We start from the raw sequence: 20,471 nt of genomic DNA, 5'->3' as shown, positions 1-20,471 counted from the left end.
CTCATGATGCCATCTATTTTGTGAAGTGCACCAGCCCCTCCTGCAGCAAAGCCCCCCCACAACATGATGCTGCCACCCCCGTGCTTCACGGTTGGGATGGTGTTCTTTGGCTTGCAAGCGTCCCCCTTTTTCCTCCAAACTTAACGATGGTCATTATGGCCAAACAGTTCTATTTTTGTTTCATCAGACAAGAGGACATTTCTCCAAAAGGTACGATCTTTGTCCCCATGTGCAGTTGCAAACCGTAGTCTGGCTTTTTTATGGCGGTTTTGGAGCAGTGGCTTCTTCCTTGCTGAGCGGCCTTTCAGGTTCTGTCGATATAGGACTCGTTTTACTGTGAATATAGATACTTTTGTACCTGTTTCCTCCAGCATTTTCACAAGGTCCTTTGCTGTTGTTCCGGGTTTGATTTGCACTTTTCGCACCAAAGTACGTTCATCTCTAGGAGACAGAATGCGTCTCCTTCCTGAGTGGTATGACGGTTGCGTTGTCCCATGGTGTTTATACTTGTGTACTATTGTTTGTATAGATGTACTTGGTACCTTCAGAAGTTTGGAAATTGCTCCCAAGGATGAACCAGACTTGTGGATGTCTATATTTCTTTCCTTAGGTCTTGGCTGATTTCTTTTGATTTCCCCATGATGTCAAGCAGAGGCACTGAGTTTTCCACCGGTACACCTCCTTTTGACTCAAATTATGTCAGTTAGCCTATCAGAAGCTTCTAAAGCCATGACATCATTTTATGGAATCCAAGCTGTTTAAAGGCACAGTCAACTTAGTGTATGTAAACTTCTGACCCACTGGAATTGTGATACAGTGAATTAAAAGTGAAATAATATGTCTGTAAACAATTGTTGGAAAAATGACTTGTGTCATGCACAAAGTAGATGTCCTAACCGACTTGCCAAAACTATAGTTTGTTAACAAGAAATTTGTGGAGTGTTTGAAAAACGAGTTTTAATGACTCCAACCTAAGTATATGTAAACTTCTGACTTTGACTTCCCCTTTCCAACTGACTAGGTATCCTCCTTTCCCTTTACAACTGACTAGGTATCCCCCTTTCCCTTTCCAACTGACTAGATATCCCCCTTTCCCTTTCCAACTGACTAGGTATCCCCCTTTCCCTTTCCAACTGACTAGATATCCCCCTTTCCCTTTCCAACTGACTAGGTATCCCCCTTTCCCTTTCCAACTGACTAGGTATCCCCCTTTCCAACTGACTAGATATCTCCCTTTCCCTTTACAACTGACTAGATATCTCCCTTTCCCTTTCCAACTGACTAGATATCCCCCTTTCCCTTAACAACTGACTAGATATCCCCCTTTCCAACTGACTAGATATCCTCCTTTCCCTTTACAACTGACTAGATATCCCCCTTTCCAACTGACTAGATATCCCCCTTTCCCTTTCCAACTGACTAGGTTTCCCCCTTTCCCTTTTCAACTGACTAGGTATCCCCCTTTCCCGTTACAAATGACTAGATATCCCCCTTTCCCACTGACTAGGTATCCCCCTTTCCCCTTTCCAACTGACTAGGTATCCCCCTTTCTCTTTCCAACTGACTAGGTATCCCCCTTTCCAACTGACTAGATATCCCCCTTTACAACTGACTAGGTATCCCCCTTTACAACTGACTAGGTATCCCCCTTTCCCTTTACAACTGACTAGATATCCCCCTTTCCCTTTCCAACTGACTAGGTATCCCCCTTTCCCTTTACAACTGTCTAGATATCCCCCTTTCCCTTTCCAACTGACTAGATATCCCCCTTTCCCTTTCCAACTGACTAGGTATCCCCCTTTCCCTTTCCAACTGACTAGGTATCCCCCTTTCCCTTTACAACTGACTAGATATCCCCCTTCCCTTTACAACTGACTAGGTATCCCCCCTTTCCCTTTACAACTGACTAGATATCCCCCTTCCCTTTACAACTGACTAGGTATCCCCCTTTCCAACTGACTAGGTATCCCCCTTTCCAACTGACTAGGTATCCCCCTTTCCAACTGACTAGGTATCCCCCTTTCCCTTTACAACTGACTAGATATCCCCCTTCCCTTTACAACTGACTAGGTATCCCCCTTTCCAACTGACTAGGTATCCCCCCTTTCCCTTTACAACTGACTAGATATCCCCCTTCCCTTTACAACTGACTAGGTATCCCCCTTTCCCTTTCCAACTGACTAGATATCCCCCTTTACAACTGACTAGGTATCTCCCTTTCCAACTGACTAGGTATCCCCCTTTCCCTTTCCAACTGACTAGGTATCCCCCTTTCCCTTTCCAACTGACTAGGTATCCCCCTTTCCCTTTCCAACTGACTAGGTATCCCCCTTTCCCTTTCCAACTGACTAGATATCCCCCTTCCCTTTACAACTGACTAGATATCCCCCTTCCCTTTACAACTGACTAGGTATCCCCCTTTCCCTTTACAACTGACTAGATATCCCCCTTCCCTTTACAACTGACTAGGTATCCCCCTTTCCCTTTCCAACTGACTAGATATCCCCCTTTACAACTGACTAGGTATCTCCCTTTCCAACTGACTAGATATCCCCCTTTCCCTTTCCAACTGACTAGGTATCCCCCTTTCCCTTTCCAACTGACTAGGTATCCCCCTTTCCCTTTACAACTGACTAGATATCCCCCTTCCCTTTACAACTGACTAGGTATCCCCCTTTCCCTTTACAACTGACTAGGTATCCCCCTTTCCCTTTCCAACTGACTAGGTTTCCCCCTTTCCCTTTCCAACTGACTAGATATCCCCCTTTCCCTTTCCAACTGACTAGGTATCCCCCTTTCCCTTTCCAACTGACTAGGTATCCCCCTTTCCAACTGACTAGGTATCCCCCTTTCCCTTTCCAACTGACTAGGTATCCCCCTTTCCCTTTACAACTGACTAGGTATCCCCCTTTCCCTTTCCAACTGACTAGGTATCCCCCTTTCCCTTTCCAACTGACTAGGTATCCCCCTTTCCAACTGACTAGGTATCCCCCTTTCCCTTTCCAACTGACTAGGTATCCCCCTTTCCCTTTCCAACTGACTAGGTATCCCCCTTTCCCTTTACAACTGACTAGGTATCCCCCTTTCCCTTTCCAACTGACTAGGTATCCCCCTTTCCAACTGACTAGGTATCCCCCTTTCCCTTTCCAACTGACTAGATATCCCCCTTTCCCTTTCCAACTGACTAGGTATCCCCCTTTCCCTTTACAACTGACTAGGTATCCCCCTTTCCCTTTCCAACTGACTAGGTATCCCCCTTTCCAACTGACTAGGTATCCCCCTTTCCCTTTCCAACTGACTAGATATCCCCCTTTCCCTTTCCAACTGACTAGGTATCCCCCTTTCCCTTTCCAACTGACTAGGTATCCCCCTTTCCCTTTCCAACTGACTAGGTATCCCCCTTTCCAACTGACTAGGTATCCCCCTTTCCCTTTCCAACTGACTAGATATCCCCCTTTCCCTTTCCAACTGACTAGGTATCCCCCTTTCCCTTTCCAACTGACTAGATATCCCCCTTTCCCTTTCCAACTGACTAGGTATCCCCCTTCCCTTTCCAACTGACTAGGTATCCCCCTTTCCCTTTCCAACTGACTAGGTATCCCCCTTTCCCTTTCCAACTGACTAGGTATCCCCCTTTCCAACTGACTAGGTATCCCCCTTTCCCTTTCCAACTGACTAGATATCCCCCTTTCCCTTTCCAACTGACTAGATATCCCCCTTTCCCTTTCCAACTGACTAGGTATCCCCCTTTCCCTTTCCAACTGACTAGATATCCCCCTTTCCCTTTCCAACTGACTAGGTATCCCCCTTCCCTTTCCAACTGACTAGGTATCCCCCTTTCCCTTTCCAACTGACTAGGTATCCCCCTTTCCAACTGACTAGGTATCCCCCTTTCCCTTTCCAACTGACTAGGTATCCCCCTTTCCCTTTCCAACTGACTAGATATCCCCCTTTCCCTTTCCAACTGACTAGGTATCCCCCTTTCCCTTTCCAACTGACTAGGTATCCCCCTTTCCAACTGACTAGGTATCCCCCTTTCCCTTTCCAACTGACTAGATATCCCCCTTTCCCTTTCCAACTGACTAGGTATCCCCCTTTCCAACTGACTAGGTATCCCCCTTTCCCTTTACAACTGACTAGGTATCCCCCTTTCCCTTTCCAACTGACTAGGTATCCCCCTTTCCCTTTCCAACTGACTAGGTATCCCCCTTTCCCTTTCCAACTGACTAGATATCCCCCTTTCCCTTTCCAACTGACTAGGTATCCCCCTTTCCAACTGACTAGGTATCCCCCTTTCCCTTTCCAACTGACTAGGTATCCCCCTTTCCCTTTCCAACTGACTAGGTATCCCCCTTTCCCTTTACAACTGACTAGGTATCCCCCTTTCCAACTGACTAGGTATCCCCCTTTCCCTTTACAACTGACTAGGTATCCCCCTTTCCCTTTCCAACTGACTAGGTATCCCCCTTTCCAACTGACTAGGTATCCCCCTTTCCCTTTCCAACTGACTAGATATCCCCCTTCCCCTTTCCAACTGACTAGATATCCCCCTTTCCCTTTCCAACTGACTAGGTATCCCCCTTTCCAACTGACTAGGTATCCCCCTTTCCCTTTCCAACTGACTAGATATCCCCCTTTCCCTTTCCAACTGACTAGGTATCCCCCTTTCCCTTTCCAACTGACTAGATATCCCCCTTTCCCTTTCCAACTGACTAGATATCCCCCTTTCCCTTTCCAACTGACTAGGTATCCCCCTTTCCCTTTCCAACTGACTAGATATCCCCCTTTCCCTTTCCAACTGACTAGATATCCCCCTTTCCCTTTCCAACTGACTAGATATCCCCCTTTCCAACTGACTAGGTATCCCCCTTTCCCTTTCCAACTGACTAGATATCCCCCTTTCCCTTTCCAACTGACTAGATATCCCCCTTTCCCTTTCCAACTGACTAGGTATCCCCCTTTCCCTTTCCAACTGACTAGGTATCCCCCTTTCCCTTTACAACTGACTAGGTATCCCCCTTTCCCTTTCCAACTGACTAGGTATCCCCCTTTCCCCTTTCCAACTGACTAGGTATCCCCCTTTCCAACTGACTAGGTATCCCCCTTTCCAACTGACTAGGTATCCCCCTTTCCAACTGACTAGGTATCCCCCTTTCCAACTGACTAGGTATCCCCCTTTCCAACTGACTAGGTATCCCCCTTTCCCACTGACTAGGTATCCCCCTTTCCCCTTTCCAACTGACTAAGTATCCCCCTTTCCAACTGACTAGGTATCCCCCTTTACAACTGACTAGATATCCCCCTTTCCAACTGACTAGGTATCCCCCTTTCCAACTGACTAGGTATCCCCCTTTCCAACTGACTAGGTATCCCCCTTTCCAACTGACTAGGTATCCCCCTTTCCAACTGACTAGATATCCCCCTTTAAAACTGACTAGATATCCCCCTTTCCAACTGACTAGGTATCCCCCTTTCCAACTGACTAGGTATCCCCCTTTCCAACTGACTAGGTATCCCCCTTTCCAACTGACTAGGTATCCCCCTTTCCAACTGACTAGGTATCCCCCTTTCCAACTGACTAGATATCCCCCTTTCCAACTGACTAGGTATCCCCCTTTCCCTTTACAACTGACTAGGTATCCCCCTTTCCCTTTCCAACTGACTAGATATCCCCCTTTCCAACTGACTAGGTATCCCCCTTTCCCTTTACAACTGACTAGATATCCCCCTTTCCCTTTCCAACTGACTAGGTATCCCCCTTTCCCTTTCCAACTGACTAGGTATCCCCCTTTCCCTTTACAACTGACTAGGTATCCCCCCTTTCCAACTGACTAGGTATCCCCCCTTTCCAACTGACTAGGTATCCCCCCTTTCCAACTGACTAGGTATCCCCCTTTCCCTTTCCAACTGACTAGATATCCCCCTTTCCCTTTCCAACTGACTAGGTATCCCCCTTTCCCTTTCCAACTGACTAGGTATCCCCCTTTCCCTTTCCAACTGACTAGGTATCCCCCTTTCCCTTTACAACTGACTAGGTATCCCCCCTTTCCAACTGACTAGGTATCCCCCCTTTCCAACTGACTAGGTATCCCCCCTTTCCAACTGACTAGGTATCCCCCTTTCCCTTTACAACTGACTAGGTATCCCCCTTTCCCTTTCCAACTGACTAGGTATCCCCCTTTCCAACTGACTAGGTATCCCCCTTTCCCTTTCCAACTGACTAGATATCCCCCTTTCCCTTTCCAACTGACTAGGTATCCCCCTTTCCCTTTACAACTGACTAGGTATCCCCCTTTCCCTTTCCAACTGTCTAGATATCCCCCTTTCCCTTTCCAACTGACTAGGTATCCCCCTTTCCCTTTCCAACTGACTAGGTATCCCCCTTTCCAACTGATTAGATATCCCCCTTTCCCTTTCCAACTGACTAGGTATCCCCCTTTCCCTTTACAACTGACTAGATATCCCCCTTTCCCTTTACAACTGACTAGGTATCCCCCTTTCCCTTTACAACTGACTAGGTATCCCCCTTTCCCTTTACAACTGACTAGGTATCCCCCTTTCCAACTGATTAGATATCCCCCTTTCCCTTTCCAACTGACTAGGTATCCCCCTTTCCCTTTACAACTGACTAGGTATCCCCCTTTCCCTTTCCAACTGACTAGGTATCCCCCTTTCCAACTGACTAGGTATCCCCCTTTCCCTTTCCAACTGACTAGATATCCCCCTTTCCCTTTCCAACTGTCTAGATATCCCCCTTTCCCTTTCCAACTGACTAGGTATCCCCCTTTCCCTTTCCAACTGACTAGGTATCCCCCTTTCCCTTTCCAACTGACTAGGTATCCCCCTTTCCCTTTCCAACTGACTAGATATCCCCCTTTCCAACTGATTAGATATCCCCCTTTCCCTTTCCAACTGACTAGGTATCCCCCTTTCCCTTTACAACTGACTAGATATCCCCCTTTCCCTTTCCAACTGACTAGATATCCCCCTTTCCCTTTCCAACTGACTAGATATCCCCCTTTCCCTTTCCAACTGACTAGATATCCCCCTTTCCCTTTCCAACTGACTAGATATCCCCCTTTCCCTTTCCAACTGACTAGATATCCCCCTTTCCCTTTACAACTGACTAGGTATCCCCCTTTCCCTTTCCAACTGACTAGGTATCCCCCTTTCCAACTGACTAGGTATCCCCCTTTCCAACTGACTAGGTATCCCCCTTTCCCTTTACAACTGACTAGGTATCCCCCTTTCCCTTTACAACTGACTAGGTATCCCCCTTTCCCTTTCCAACTGACTAGGTATCCCCCTTTCCCTTTACAACTGACTAGGTATCCCCCTTTCCCTTTCCAACTGACTAGGTATCCCCCTTTCCCTTTCCAACTGACTAGGTATCCTCCTTTCCAACTGACTAGGTATCCCCCTTTCCCTTTACAACTGACTAGGTATCCCCCTTTCCAACTGACTAGGTATCCCCCTTTCCCTTTATAACTGACTAGGTATCCCCCTTTCCCTTTCCAACTGACTAGGTATCTCCCTTTCCCTTTCCAACTGACTAGATATCCCCCTTTCCCTTTCCAACTGACTAGATATCCCCCTTTCCCTTTCCAACTGACTAGATATCCCCCTTTCCCTTTCCAACTGACTAGGTATCCCCCTTTCCCTTTCCAACTGACTAGGTATCCCCCTTTCCCTTTCCAACTGACTAGGTATTCCCCTTTCCCTTTACAACTGACTAGGTATCCCCCTTTCCAACTGACTAGGTATCCCCCTTTCCCTTTCCAACTGACTAGGTATCCCCCTTTCCAACTGACTAGATATCCCCCTTTCCCTTTCCAACTGACTAGGTATCCCCCTTTCCCTTTCCAACTGACTAGGTATCCCCCTTTCCAACTGACTAGGTATTCCCCTTTCCCTTTACAACTGACTAGGTATCCCCCTTTCCAACTGACTAGATATCCCCCTTTCCCTTTCCAACTGACTAGGTATCCCCCTTTCCTTTCACATAGGTTGTAATAGTGCTTTTTTGGAGGGGGGAAGGGGGGGGGCTTGGCTTCCCTAGTGATTTTACCCACGCACAGCTACTGTTTGGGTGCTGTATATGAAATAGTGTGTGACAAAAGTGGTCCATGTTGAAAACAAGATTTTTTTCATGGCACAAGAGACAGCTGCCTGATTTGCGCTTGTCTCAGTGGACTAATCCATTGAGGAGGCCGCGGGGATGACACGTCCAAGAATATGGGGATTGTGGCCCAGATGTACAATGCACGTCTCTCTCCAGAATACCTCTTTCCCGGCAAGCTGCTCTCTGTTTCAGTCATGTCTTTGGTCCCGTTCACATCAACCAAACAAAAACACTTATGATTGATTGACAATTAGTGCCTTCCACAATGCAGGCAATGGCTTCAAGTTGCAGTTGGTGAGGAGCAACTGCAGAAAATTTGCAGTCAAAACTTCATGACTTTTGATCACATTTATTTAACTAGGCAAGTCAATGAAGAACAAATTCTTATTTTCAATGACGGCCTAGGAACAGTGGGTTAACTGCCTTGATCAGGAGCAGAACGACAGATTTTTACCTTGTCAGCTCGGGGATTTGATATACACTGCTCAAAAAATTAAAGGGAACACTTAAACAACACAATGTAACTCCAAGTCAATCACACTTCTGTGAAATCAAACTGTCCACTTAGGAAGCAACACTGATTGACAATAAATTTCACATGCTGTTGTGCAACTGGAATAGACAAAAGGTGGAAATTATAAGCAATTAGCAAGACACCCCCCAAAATAGGAGTGATTCTGCAGGTGGTGACCACAGACCACTTCTCAGTTCCTATGCTTCCTGGCTGATGTTTTGGTCACTTTTGAATGCTGGCGGTGCTCTCACTCTAGTGGTAGCATGATACGGAGTCTACAACCCACACAAGTGGCTCAGGTAGTGCAGTTCATCCAGGATGGCACATCAATGCGAACTGTGGCAAAAAGGTTTGCTGTGTCTGTCAGCGTAGTGTCCAGAGCATGCAGGCGCTACCAGGAGACAGGCCAGTACATCAGGAGACGTGGAGGAGACCGTAGGAGGGCAACAACCCAGCAGCAGGACCGCTACCTCCGCCTTTGAGCAGGAGGAGCAGGTGGAGCACTGCCAGAGCCCTGCAAAATGACCTCCAGCAGGCCACAAATGTGCATGTGTCTGCTCAAACGGTCAGAAACAGACTCCATGAGGGTGGTATGAGGGCCCGACGTCCACAGGTGGGGGTTGTGCTTACAGCCCAACACAGTGCAGGACGTTTGGCATTTGCCAGAGAACACCAAGATTGGCAAATTCGCCACTGGCGCCCTGTGCTCTTCACAGATGGAAGCAGGTTCACACTGAGCACATGAGCACATGTGACAGACGTGACAGAGTCTGGAGACGCCGTGGAGAACGTTCTGCTGCCTGCAACATCCTCCAGCATGACCGGTTTGGCGATGGGTCAGTCATGGTGTGGGGTGGCATTTCTTTGTGGGGCCGCACAGCCCTCCATGTGCTCGCCAGAGGTAGCCTGACTGCCATTAGGTACCGAGATGAGATCCTCAGACCCCTTGTGAGACCATATGCTTACACATGCACATTTGTGATCTGCTGGAGGTCATTTTGCAGGGCTCTGGCAGTGCACCTCCTTGCACTAAGGCGGAGGTAGCGGTCCTGCTGCTGGGTTGTTGCCCTCCTACGGCCTCCTCCACGTCTCCAGATGTACTGGCCTGTCTCCTGGTAGCGTCTGCATTCTCTGGACACTACTCTGACAGACACAGCAAACCTTTTTGCCCCAGTTCGCATTGATGTGCCATCCTGGATGAACTGCACTACCTGAGCCACTTGTGTGGGTTGTAGACTCCGTCTCATGCTACCACTAGAGTGAGAGCACCGCCAGCATTCAAAAGTGACCAAAACATCAGCCAGGAAGCATAGGAACTGAGAAGTGGTCTGTGGTCACCACCTGCAGAATCACTCCTGTTTTGGGGGGTGTCTTGCTAATTGCCTATAATTTCCACCTTTTGTCTATTCCATTTGCACAACAGCATGTGAAATTTATTGTCAATCAGTGTTGCTTCCTAAGTGGACAGTTTGATTTCATAGAAGTGTGATTGACTTGGAGTTACATTGTGTTGTTTAAGTGTTCCCTTTATTTTTTTGAGCAGTGTATCAACCTTCCAGTTATAGGCCCAACGCTCTAACCACTAGGCTACCTGCCGCCCCCCTCTAACCACTAGGCTACCTGCCGCCCCCCTCCAACCACTAGGCTACCTGCCGCCCCCCTCTAATCACTAGGCTACCTGCTGCCCCCCTCTAACCACTAGGCTACCTGCCGCCCCCCTCTAACCACTAGGCTACCTGCTGCCCCCCTCTAACCACTAGGCTACCTGCCGCCCCCCTCTAACCACTAGGCTACCTGCTGCCCCCCTCTAACCACTAGGCTACCTGCCGCCCCTTCTGGTTGTATTGTTCATGCAGTGGACATGCAGGTGCAAGTGGGACAATTTTATCCCAATAATGCAACACACTTTGAAATGATGTGACTAACGATTGTTACCCGAATTGACAAAAGTGATCCCCTCGAACGCGCCCCCTGGATCAAGCGTTTGTATTACTTCCGGTACTGTTATTGTACTTCCGAGACTGCGCGGTGTGAGTCACCTGACAGTTGTGTGATTGCAGCCAGCGGGTTCAGCATTTGATACACGGGATTGGAAATAATCACAAAACAAACCATAATTCCAGGCCAAGAAACTAAGACATTTTCCGGAAAATCCGTTCGCGGTTTCCCCTCGCTTACACAATGAGTGCTGGCACTCCTAAACCGCTGGCATCGTCGGGGCAAAAACCCATTCAGGAGATGTGCCATCCGCTCGGAGCCGAGGAGGCAGTTCTCACACCCAGTCCAGATGTCAGAAACCTCACCAGCAGCATTGGAGAGAAGGTATGATCGATAGATAAATAAATACGGTAAAATAGAGATAGTGGTTTAGATACTTTGGTCTTACATGGGTTGAGGATAAAAACCGGCGAACCTGGTTATCAAATGTTTCCAGATTTGTTTTCTGAACGCACATCTGCTACGCCAAACCACACATATCTTTCCGAATATGACATTTTAGCAGTTTATCCTGTACACATATAATAGATCTGGTGACAGAGCTGTCGGGAGACTGATTTAATTTGATAACTTGAAGCTACAGGCATACAGTGAATTCTCGATATGGCATCAACTATAGATGCTTGTTGTGACTGTCACTAGTCAAATAAAAATAAAAAGACCTAACAAAACATTTGTTTAACTCTATATAACATTTAGTAAATGAATCCAAGCCAAAGGTTTTCTGATCACAGGATAAAGATCATCAAGCTGGAGATTCCTTCTACCAGTAGTTTGTAAAGAACACAAGATAACAATATCACACGTAGCCTAATACAAATGAATCCCAGGTCCAGGTTTGAATAACGTTCAATCTGTTGGTTGATACGGAGCAGATGTTGTCTTTTTAAAACCATGCGATGTCTAGAAAAGCAGTGGTATTTAAAACATGAACACACATCAACAAACAGCCATAGATAGTGTAGCTAGTTTTGTGATACTGTGGGTTGTTTCAGAGTGGCATGTCCGTGCCAGTCATGGGGAGCGTAGCCTGAACACTGCCACTGTGTTTTCCTCAGGGACATCTCCTTCTCATGGACTGTGGCCAAATGGCACCTGATTCCCAATATAGTGCACTACTTTTGACCAGAGCCCTCAAAAAGTAGTGAACTACGTAGGGAACGGGGTGCCGTTTTGGCCACAGACCTATGCTCTCTATGGGGATTGTTTACTGTGTATAGCTTGTTGTATTATAATGTGTGTAGTGAAAATGAGGCCATGTCCAAGACAAGCTGTATTCTGCTCAGAGATACAGTCTGTTTACAAATGGCAAGAGAAGTAGAACACTAAATGACTCATAGCGTCAGTTTGCTGGACACAGTCTAAAGAAAGAAATAATAATGAAAAATGTATTTGTCACATGTGCCAAATACGACAGGCGTAGACTACTTACAAGCCCTTAACCAACAATGCTTTAAAATAAGTGTTAAATAGAAAATAAAAGTAACATGATTAAAGAGCAGCAGGAAAATAACAGTAGCGAGGCTATATACAGGGGGTACCTGTACAGAGTCAATGTGGAGGCTATATACAGGGGGTACCGGTACAGAGTCAATGTGGAGGCTATATACAGGGTGTTACAGTACAGAGTCAATGTGGAGGCTATATACAGGGGGTACCGGTACAGAGTCAATGTGGAGGCTATATACAGGGTGTTACGGTACAGAGTCAATGTGGAGGCTATTTACAGGGGGTACCTGTACAGAGTCAATGTGGAGGCTATATACAGGGGGTACCGGTACAGAGTCAATGTGGAGGCTATATACAGGGGGTACCGGTACAGAGTCAATGTGGAGGCTATATACAGGGGGTACCGGTACAGAGTCAATGTGGAGGCTATATACAGGGGGTACCGGTACAGAGTCAATGTGGAGGCTATATACAGGGGGTACCGGTACAGAGTCAATGTGGAGGCTATATACAGGGGGTACCGGTACAGAGTCAATGTGGAGGCTATATACAGGGGGTACCGGTACAGAGTCAATGTGGAGGCTATATACAGGGGGTACCGGTACAGAGTCAATGTGGAGGCTATATACAGGGGGTACCGGTACAGAGTCAATGTGGAGGCTATATACAGGGGGTACCGGTACAGAGTCAATGTGGAGGCTATATACATGGGGTACCGGTACAGAGTCAATGTGGAGGCTATATACATGGGGTACCGGTACAGAGTCAATGTGGAGGCTATATACAGGGGGTACCGGTACAGAGTCAATGTGGAGGCTATATACAGGGGGTACCGGTACAGAGTCAATGTGGAGGCTATATACATGGGGTACCGGTACAGAGTCAATGTGGAGGCTATATACAGGGGGTACCGGTACAGAGTCAATGTGGAGGCTATATACAGGGGGTACCGGTACAGAGTCAATGTGGAGGCTATATACAGGGGGTACCGGTACAGAGTCAATGTGGAGGCTATATACAGGGGGTACCGGTACAGAGTCAATGTGGAGGCTATATACAGGGGGTACCGGTACAGAGTCAATGTGGAGGCTATATACAGGGTGTTACGGTACAGAGTCAATGTGGAGGCTATATACAGGGGGTACCGGTACAGAGTCAATGTGGAGGCTATATACAGGGTGTTACGGTACAGAGTCAATGTGGAGGCTATATACAGGGGGTACCGGTACAGAGTGAATGTGGAGGCTATATACAGGGGGTACCGGTACAGAGTCAATGTGGAGGCTATATACAGGGGGTACCGGTACAGAGTCAATGTGGAGGCTATATACAGGGTGTTACGGTACAGAGTCAATGTGGAGACTATATACAGGGGGTACCGGTACAGAGTCAATGTGGAGGCTATATACAGGGTGTTACGGTACAGAGTCAATGTGGAGGCTATATACAGGGTGTTACGGTACAGAGTCAATGTGGAGGTTATATACAGGGTGTTACGGTACAGAGTCAGTGTGGAGGTTATATACAGGGTGTTACGGTACAGAGTCAATGTGGAGGCTATATACAGGGTGTTACGGTACAGAGTCAATGTGGAGGCTATATACAGGGTGTTACGGTACAGAGTCAATGTGGAGGCTATATACAGGGTGTTACGGTACAGAGTCAATGTGGAGACTATATACAGGGGGTACCGGTACAGAGTCAATGTGGAGGCTATATACAGGGGGTACCGGTACAGAGTCCATGTGGAGGCTATATACAGGGGGTTACGGTACAGAGTCAATGTGGAGGCTATATACAGGGGGTACCGGTACAGAGTCAATGTGGAGGCTATATACAGGGGTACTGGTAGAGAGTCAATGTGGAGGCTATATACAGGGTGTTACGGTACAGAGTCAATGTGGAGGCTATATACAGGGGGTACCGGTACAGAGTCAATGTGGAGGCTCTATACAGGGGTACTGGTAGAGAGTCAATGTGGAGGCTATATACAGGGTGTTACGGTACAGAGTCAATGTGGAGGCTCTATACAGGGGTACCGATACAGAGTCAATGTGGAGGCTATATACAGGGTGTTACGGTACAGAGTCAATGTGGAGACTATATACAGGGTGTTACGGTACAGAGTCAATGTGGAGGCTATATACATGGGGTACCGGTACAGAGTCAATGTGGAGGCTCTATACAGGGGGTACCGGTACAGAGTCAATGTGGAGGCTATATACAGGGTGTTACGGTACAGAGTCAATGTGGAGGCTCTATACAGGGGTACCGATACAGAGTCAATGTGGAGGCTATATACAGGGTGTTACGGTACAGAGTCAATGTGGAGACTATATACAGGGTGTACCTGTACAGAGTCAATGTGCGGGGGTACAGGTTAGTCGGGGTAATTTAGGTCATATGTACATGTAGGTAGTGGTGAAGTGACTACGCATAGATAATAAACAGAGAGTAGCAGCAGCGTAAAAGAGGGGTCTGGATAGCCCTATGATTAGCTGTTCAGGAGTCTTATGGTTTGGGGGGGAGAAGCTGAGACTTATCCTGGACTAAAAAGCATTTCCAATAGAGCTTCTCCATTTAGTGTGTTTTTTAGTCCAGGGATAGGCCTTAATCCGTGTCCGGCAAACCGCCCCATAATCCTGGCTGAAGAATTTCTGTCATTCCACAGTGTAATGTATTACTAATGCTGCCTCTTAGGTCTGGAGGAATTAGGCTGTTTTTAAACCATCTCTCCAATAAATCACTGGACTGAACATAAAGAAAGCCTTTCAAGAATGTGTTCATGTGTTATCATAGTTTACCATCATAGTTTGGCTACAATAAGGAGCTTGCTTCCTATGCTCATCAGTTCAATAGGCTGTCTTTCCTTTATGATCTGAATATGCAACAGTACCCCATATAAATGAATGCACAGTGACGGGCTAAATCCCAACTGGCCTCCTCTTACCTGTTTAATGCTCTGTTTTGACCAAGGCCCACGGGGCTCTGTTTTGACCAAGGCCCACGGGACTCTGTTTTGACCAAGGCCCACGGGACTCTGTTTTGACCAAGGCCCACGGGACTCTGTTTTGACCAAGGCCCACGGGTCTCTGTTTTGACCAAGGCCCACGGGTCTCTGTTTTGACCAAGGCCCACGGGGCTCTGTTTTGACCAAGGCCCGCGGGGCTCGGTTTTGACCAAGGCCCACGGGGCTCTGCTTTGACCAAGGCCCACGGGGCTGTGTTTTGACCAAGGCCCACGGGGCTCGGTTTTTAATCTTGAGTTAATGAAGGATACTGACTATATTGAAAGCAGGTGCTTCCACACAGGTGTGGTTCTTGAGTTAATTAAACAATTAACATCTTGTCATGCGAATGATGATGTTTCTGCACATTAGGGCTGTCCACTACAAAAATATGGTTGGTCGACCAAATGTTCTGTTATTTCGACCAATTAGACAACATTTTAAAAAGTGTATTTTTCCATATATTGACACCATCCTATGTGTTTAAAAAAAAATAATCTGCTATATGCACTGCTTTAAGCACAGTCTGATGCTTTAAGCACAGTCTGATGCTTTAAGCACAGTCTGATGCTTTAAGCACAGTCTGATGCTTTAAGCACAGTGTTTGATTATGTCATTAAGCCACAAATGACTAGAGGGAGCACAGCTGCCTTTTCAACTTAAAAAAGTTGCCTATTACCTCCAATTCCCTCTGTAGAATAAAAACAATTCTCTCTACAGCTCCACCAGTCTCTCTCCATCACCTCGTTCTCTCTACAGCTCCACCAGTCTGTCTCCATCACCTCGTTCTCTCTACAGATACACCAGTCTGTCCTCCATCACCTCGTTCTCTCTACAGATACACCAGTCTGTCTCCATCACCTCGTTCTCTCTACAGATACACCAGTCTGTCCTCCATCACCTCGGTTCAAACAATGCATGTGGTTGCTTTCCTCAAAGCCGTCATTGTTTTGGTCTCAAATGCTGAGTACTCATTGGCTTTTGGCAGCAGTCCTTGCCCAATCATGTTATAGCACTGCTCACACGACAAGACATTTTCTGACATGTCAGAGAATCCAACAGATCCGTAGATGACGCAAACTCAAGTCTCCGGCAGGGTTCTGGTGGCATGTCCTTCTGATAGCGTACCAGACACTTGTCAAGTACATTGAAGCTGTTCTGGCGGTTCGTGGGCTCAAACGCCCTATTAAGACATGCTATGTTGGTGTTTCCTTTATTTTGGCAGTTACCTGTAGACGGGAATGTCTTGTGATTTAACTTGGAGCCATTGACATTTTAACCTCTGAACCTGAGCGGACTCCTAAATGGAGAGGGGGGGGGGGGGGGGTGCTTATATTTGCCCTGGGTATCATTTGTCAGTCTTTTAACATCAGTGTTTAACTTTGGCTAACACTGTTATTGTCTGTTTAGGAAAGAGCACTTTATGAAACAAGCCCAACTCTCTGAGCTGGCTGGGCAGGCGACCAGGAAAGTTGTGTCAGTATTTTCCAGCAGCAGTAGCAGCTCTTTTTAAATGAGCTTGTCTTTTAGGGCCTTATATTACAAAACTCTCTCTCCTCCCCACCACTATTACAACCCTGGTTTGATGTCCTGATACAGTTGCAATAACTAACACAGTACAGTCATGTGATCTGTTACTAGCTGTAGAGTACCAGTCATGTGATCTGTTACTAGCTGTAGAGTACCAGTCATGTGATCTGTGATTAGCTGTAGAGTACCAGTCATGTGATCTGTGATTAGCTGTAGAGTACCAGTCATGTGATCTGTGATTAGCTGTAGAGTACCAGTCATGTGATCTGTGATTAGCTGTAGAGTACCAGTCATGTGATCTGTGATTAGCTGTAGAGTACCTGTCATGTGATCTGTGATTAGCTGTAGAGTACCTGTCATGTGATCTGTGATTAGCTGTAGACTACCTGTCATGTGATCTGTGATTAGCTGTAGACTACCTGTCATGTGATCTGTGATTAGCTGTAGACTACCTGTCATGTGATCTGTGATTAGCTGTAGACTACCTGTCATGTGATCTGTGATTAGCTGTAGACTACCTGTCATGTGATCTGTGATTAGCTGTAGACTACCTGTCATGTGATCTGTGATTAGCTGTAGACTACCTGTCATGTGATCTGTGATTAGCTGTAGACTACCTGTCATGTGATCTGTTATTAGCTGTAGACTACCTGTCATGTGATCTGTTATTAGCTGCAGACTACCAGTCATGTGATCTGTGATTAGCTCTAGACTACCTGTCATGTGATCTGCGATTAGCTGCAGACTGCCAGTCATGTGATCTGTGATTAGCTGTAGAGTACCAGTCATGTGACCTGTGATTAGCTGCAGACTGCCAGTCATGTGACCTGCGATTAGCTGCAGACTGCCAGTTGCCTGGTATTTAGGACACATTCACCTACTAAAGCAGTTTTTCTGTTCTTCATGTTACCTGCTTCTAGGACCAAATTCTGCCCAATGGGACACTGGTGGAGACATCTAGTCCCTCCTCCACGTCTTCCCTCCTGAACCGGTTGGACGATGACCTGGATGGAGAAACACGTGACCTCTTCGTTACCGTCGGCGACCCGAAGAAACACGTCAGCACCATGGAGACGTACATCACCTACAGAGTGGTGACTAAGGTAGGTAGGGTCCTCTCACATGCTCGCTGTCTCTCATCACCGTGGAGACTAAGGTAGGTAGGGTCCTCTCACATGCTCGCTGTCTCTCATCACCGTGGTGACTAAGGTAGGTAGGGTCCTCTCACATGCTCGCTGTCTCTCATCACCGTGGTGACTAAGGTAGGTAGGGTCCTCTCACATGCTCGCTGTCTCTCATCACCGTGGAGACTAAGGTAGGTAGGGTCCTCTCACATGCTCGCTGTCTCTCATCACCGTGGTGACTAAGGTAGGTAGGGTCCTCTCACATGCTCGCTGTCTCTCATCACCGTGGTGACTAAGGTAGGTAGGGTCCTCTCACATGCTCGCTGTCTCTCATCACCGTGGAGACTAAGGTAGGTAGGGTCCTCTCACATGCTCGCTGTCTCTCAGCACCGTGGTGACTAAGGTAGGTAGAGTCCTCTCACATGCTCGCTGTCTCTCATCACCGTGGTGACTAAGGTAGGTAGGGTCCTCTCACATGCTCGCTGTCTCTCATCACCGTGGTGACTAAGGTAGGTAGGGTCCTCTCACATGCTCGCTGTCTCTCATCACCGTGGTGACTAAGGTAGGTAGGGTCCTCTCACATGCTCGCTGTCTCTCAGCACCGTGGTGACTAAGGTAGGTAGAGTCCTCTCACATGCTCGCTGTCTCTCATCACCGTGGAGACTAAGGTAGGTAGGGTCCTCTCACATGCTCGCTGTCTCTCATCACCGTGGAGACTAAGGTAGGTAGGGTCCTCTCACATGCTCGCTGTCTCTCATCACCGTGGTGACTAAGGTAGGTAGGGTCCTCTCACATGCTCGCTGTCTCTCATCACCGTGGAGACTAAGGTAGGTAGGGTCCTCTCACATGCTCGCTGTCTCTCATCACCGTGGAGACTAAGGTAGGTAGGGTCCTCTCACATGCTCGCTGTCTCTCATCACCGTGGTGACTAAGGTAGGTAGGGTCCTCTCACATGCTCGCTGTCTCTCAGCACCGTGGTGACTAAGGTAGGTAGGGTCCTCTCACATGCTCGCTGTCTCTCATCACCGTGGTGACTAAGGTAGGTAGGGTCCTCTCACATGCTCGCTGTCTCTCATCACCGTGGAGACTAAGGTAGGTAGAGTCCTCTCACATGCTCGCTGTCTCTCAGCACTGTGGAGAGTGTGTCAATGTGACAGTGGACAAGCTGCCTGTTACCCTCTGGAGGAGCTGTCTGTTACCCTCTGGAGGAGCTGTCTATTACCCTCTGGAGGAGCTGTCTGTTACCCTCTGGAGGAGCTGTCTGTTACCCCCTGGAGGAGCTGTCTGTTACCCCCTGGAGGAGCTGTCTGTTACCCTCTGGAGGAGCTGTCTATTACCCTCTGGAGGAGCTGTCTGTTACCCCCTGGAGGAGCTGTCTGTTACCCCCTGGAGGAGCTGCCTGTTACCCTCTGGAGGAGCTGTCTGTTACCCTCTGGAGGAGCTGTCTGTTACCCTCTGGAGGAGCTGTCTGTTACCCCCTGGAGGAGCTGTCTGTTACCCTCTGGAGGAGCTGTCTGTTACCCTCTGGAGGAGCTGTCTGTTACCCTCTGGAGGAGCTGTCTGTTACCCTCTGGAGGAGCTGTCTGTTACCCTCTGGATGAGCTGTCTGTTACCCTCTGGAGGAGCTGTCTGTTACCCTCTGGAGGAGCTGTCTGTTACCCTCTGGAGGACATGTGATGCTGAAGTCACCTAGGAACCCAGATCTGGAAAACACTACCTGGAATGTGGAGGGCAAAACACAACTGCCCTAACCCTTTCTGCTGTTAGAGTTCTGTGTTTATTATGTCATCAAATAGACCAACTTAGCAAGTTGCTGGAGCAACACAGTGTTGTTGTCCCTCACCTCTCCTCACCCCTCTTTACCTCTCCTCACCTCTCCTCACCCCTCCACACGTCTCCTCACCCCTCTTTACCTCTCCTCACCTCTCCTCACCCCTCCACGCGTCTCCTCACCCCTCTTTACCTCTCCTCACCTCTCCTCACCTCTCCTCACCTCTCTCCTCACTCCTCACCTCTCCTCACCTCTCTCCTCACCTCTCTCCTCACCCCTCACCTCTCCTCACCTCTCTCCTCACCTCTCCTCACCCTTCCACACCTCTCCTCACCCCTCCACACCTCTCCTCACCCCTCACCTCTCCTCACCTCTCCTCACCTTTCTCCTCACCCCTCACCTCTCCTCACCCCTCACCTCACCTCACCTCTCCTCACCTCTCTCCTCACCCCTCTTTACCTCTCCTCACCTCTCCTCACCTCTCTCCTCACCCCTCACCTCTCCTCACCTCTCTCCTCACCTCTCCTCACCCTTCCACACCTCTCCTCACCCCTCCACACCTCTCCTCACCCCTCACCTCTCCTCACCTTTCTCCTCACCCCTCATCTCTCCTCACCCCTCCTCACCTCTCCTCACCCCTCTTTACCTCTCCTCACCTCTCCTCACCCCTCCACACATCTCCTCACCCCTCTTTACCTCTCCTCACCTCTCCTCACCCCTCTCCTCACCTCTCCTCACCTCTCCACAGTCCAGAGGACAGATACGGGACTAGAGTAGATGGACTGTATCATGGCAACCGTCCAGTGTCTGTGATAAGGGTCGTCAGCCATAGCAGCGTTGGATAACTGCCCCGGTGATAGAAGCCCTCATTATAAACCCTGCCAATGGTTGAGAGTTTTGGTTTAGTTGTGTTTTTCTTTGTCTGAGAATAAGAGCTTGATATTTGGCTGATTAGA

At 48.1% G+C, this 20,471-nt stretch overlaps 1 protein-coding gene across 1 annotated transcript in view; it reads left to right on the top strand.

Annotated features, from left to right (window-relative positions):
• Positions 1-10,644: 10,644 nt before the first annotated feature.
• Positions 10,645-20,471, top strand: part of LOC129818068 (sorting nexin-30-like) — a 44,148-nt gene continuing 34,321 nt past the window's right edge. Inside the window, exons 1-2 of the mRNA XM_055873613.1 lie at positions 10,645-10,958; positions 17,541-17,723. Of these exons, the coding sequence (XP_055729588.1) occupies positions 10,818-10,958; positions 17,541-17,723 (324 nt within the window). The 5' untranslated portion in view covers positions 10,645-10,817. The remainder of the gene's footprint in view (positions 10,959-17,540; positions 17,724-20,471) is intronic.

The sequence above is a fragment of the Salvelinus fontinalis genome, chromosome 21, assembly GCF_029448725.1.
Source record: "Salvelinus fontinalis isolate EN_2023a chromosome 21, ASM2944872v1, whole genome shotgun sequence".
Lineage (NCBI taxonomy): Eukaryota > Metazoa > Chordata > Actinopteri > Salmoniformes > Salmonidae > Salvelinus > Salvelinus fontinalis.
Note: the sequence above shows the minus strand (reverse complement) of the source record. Positions and strands in the feature narration are given on the sequence as shown.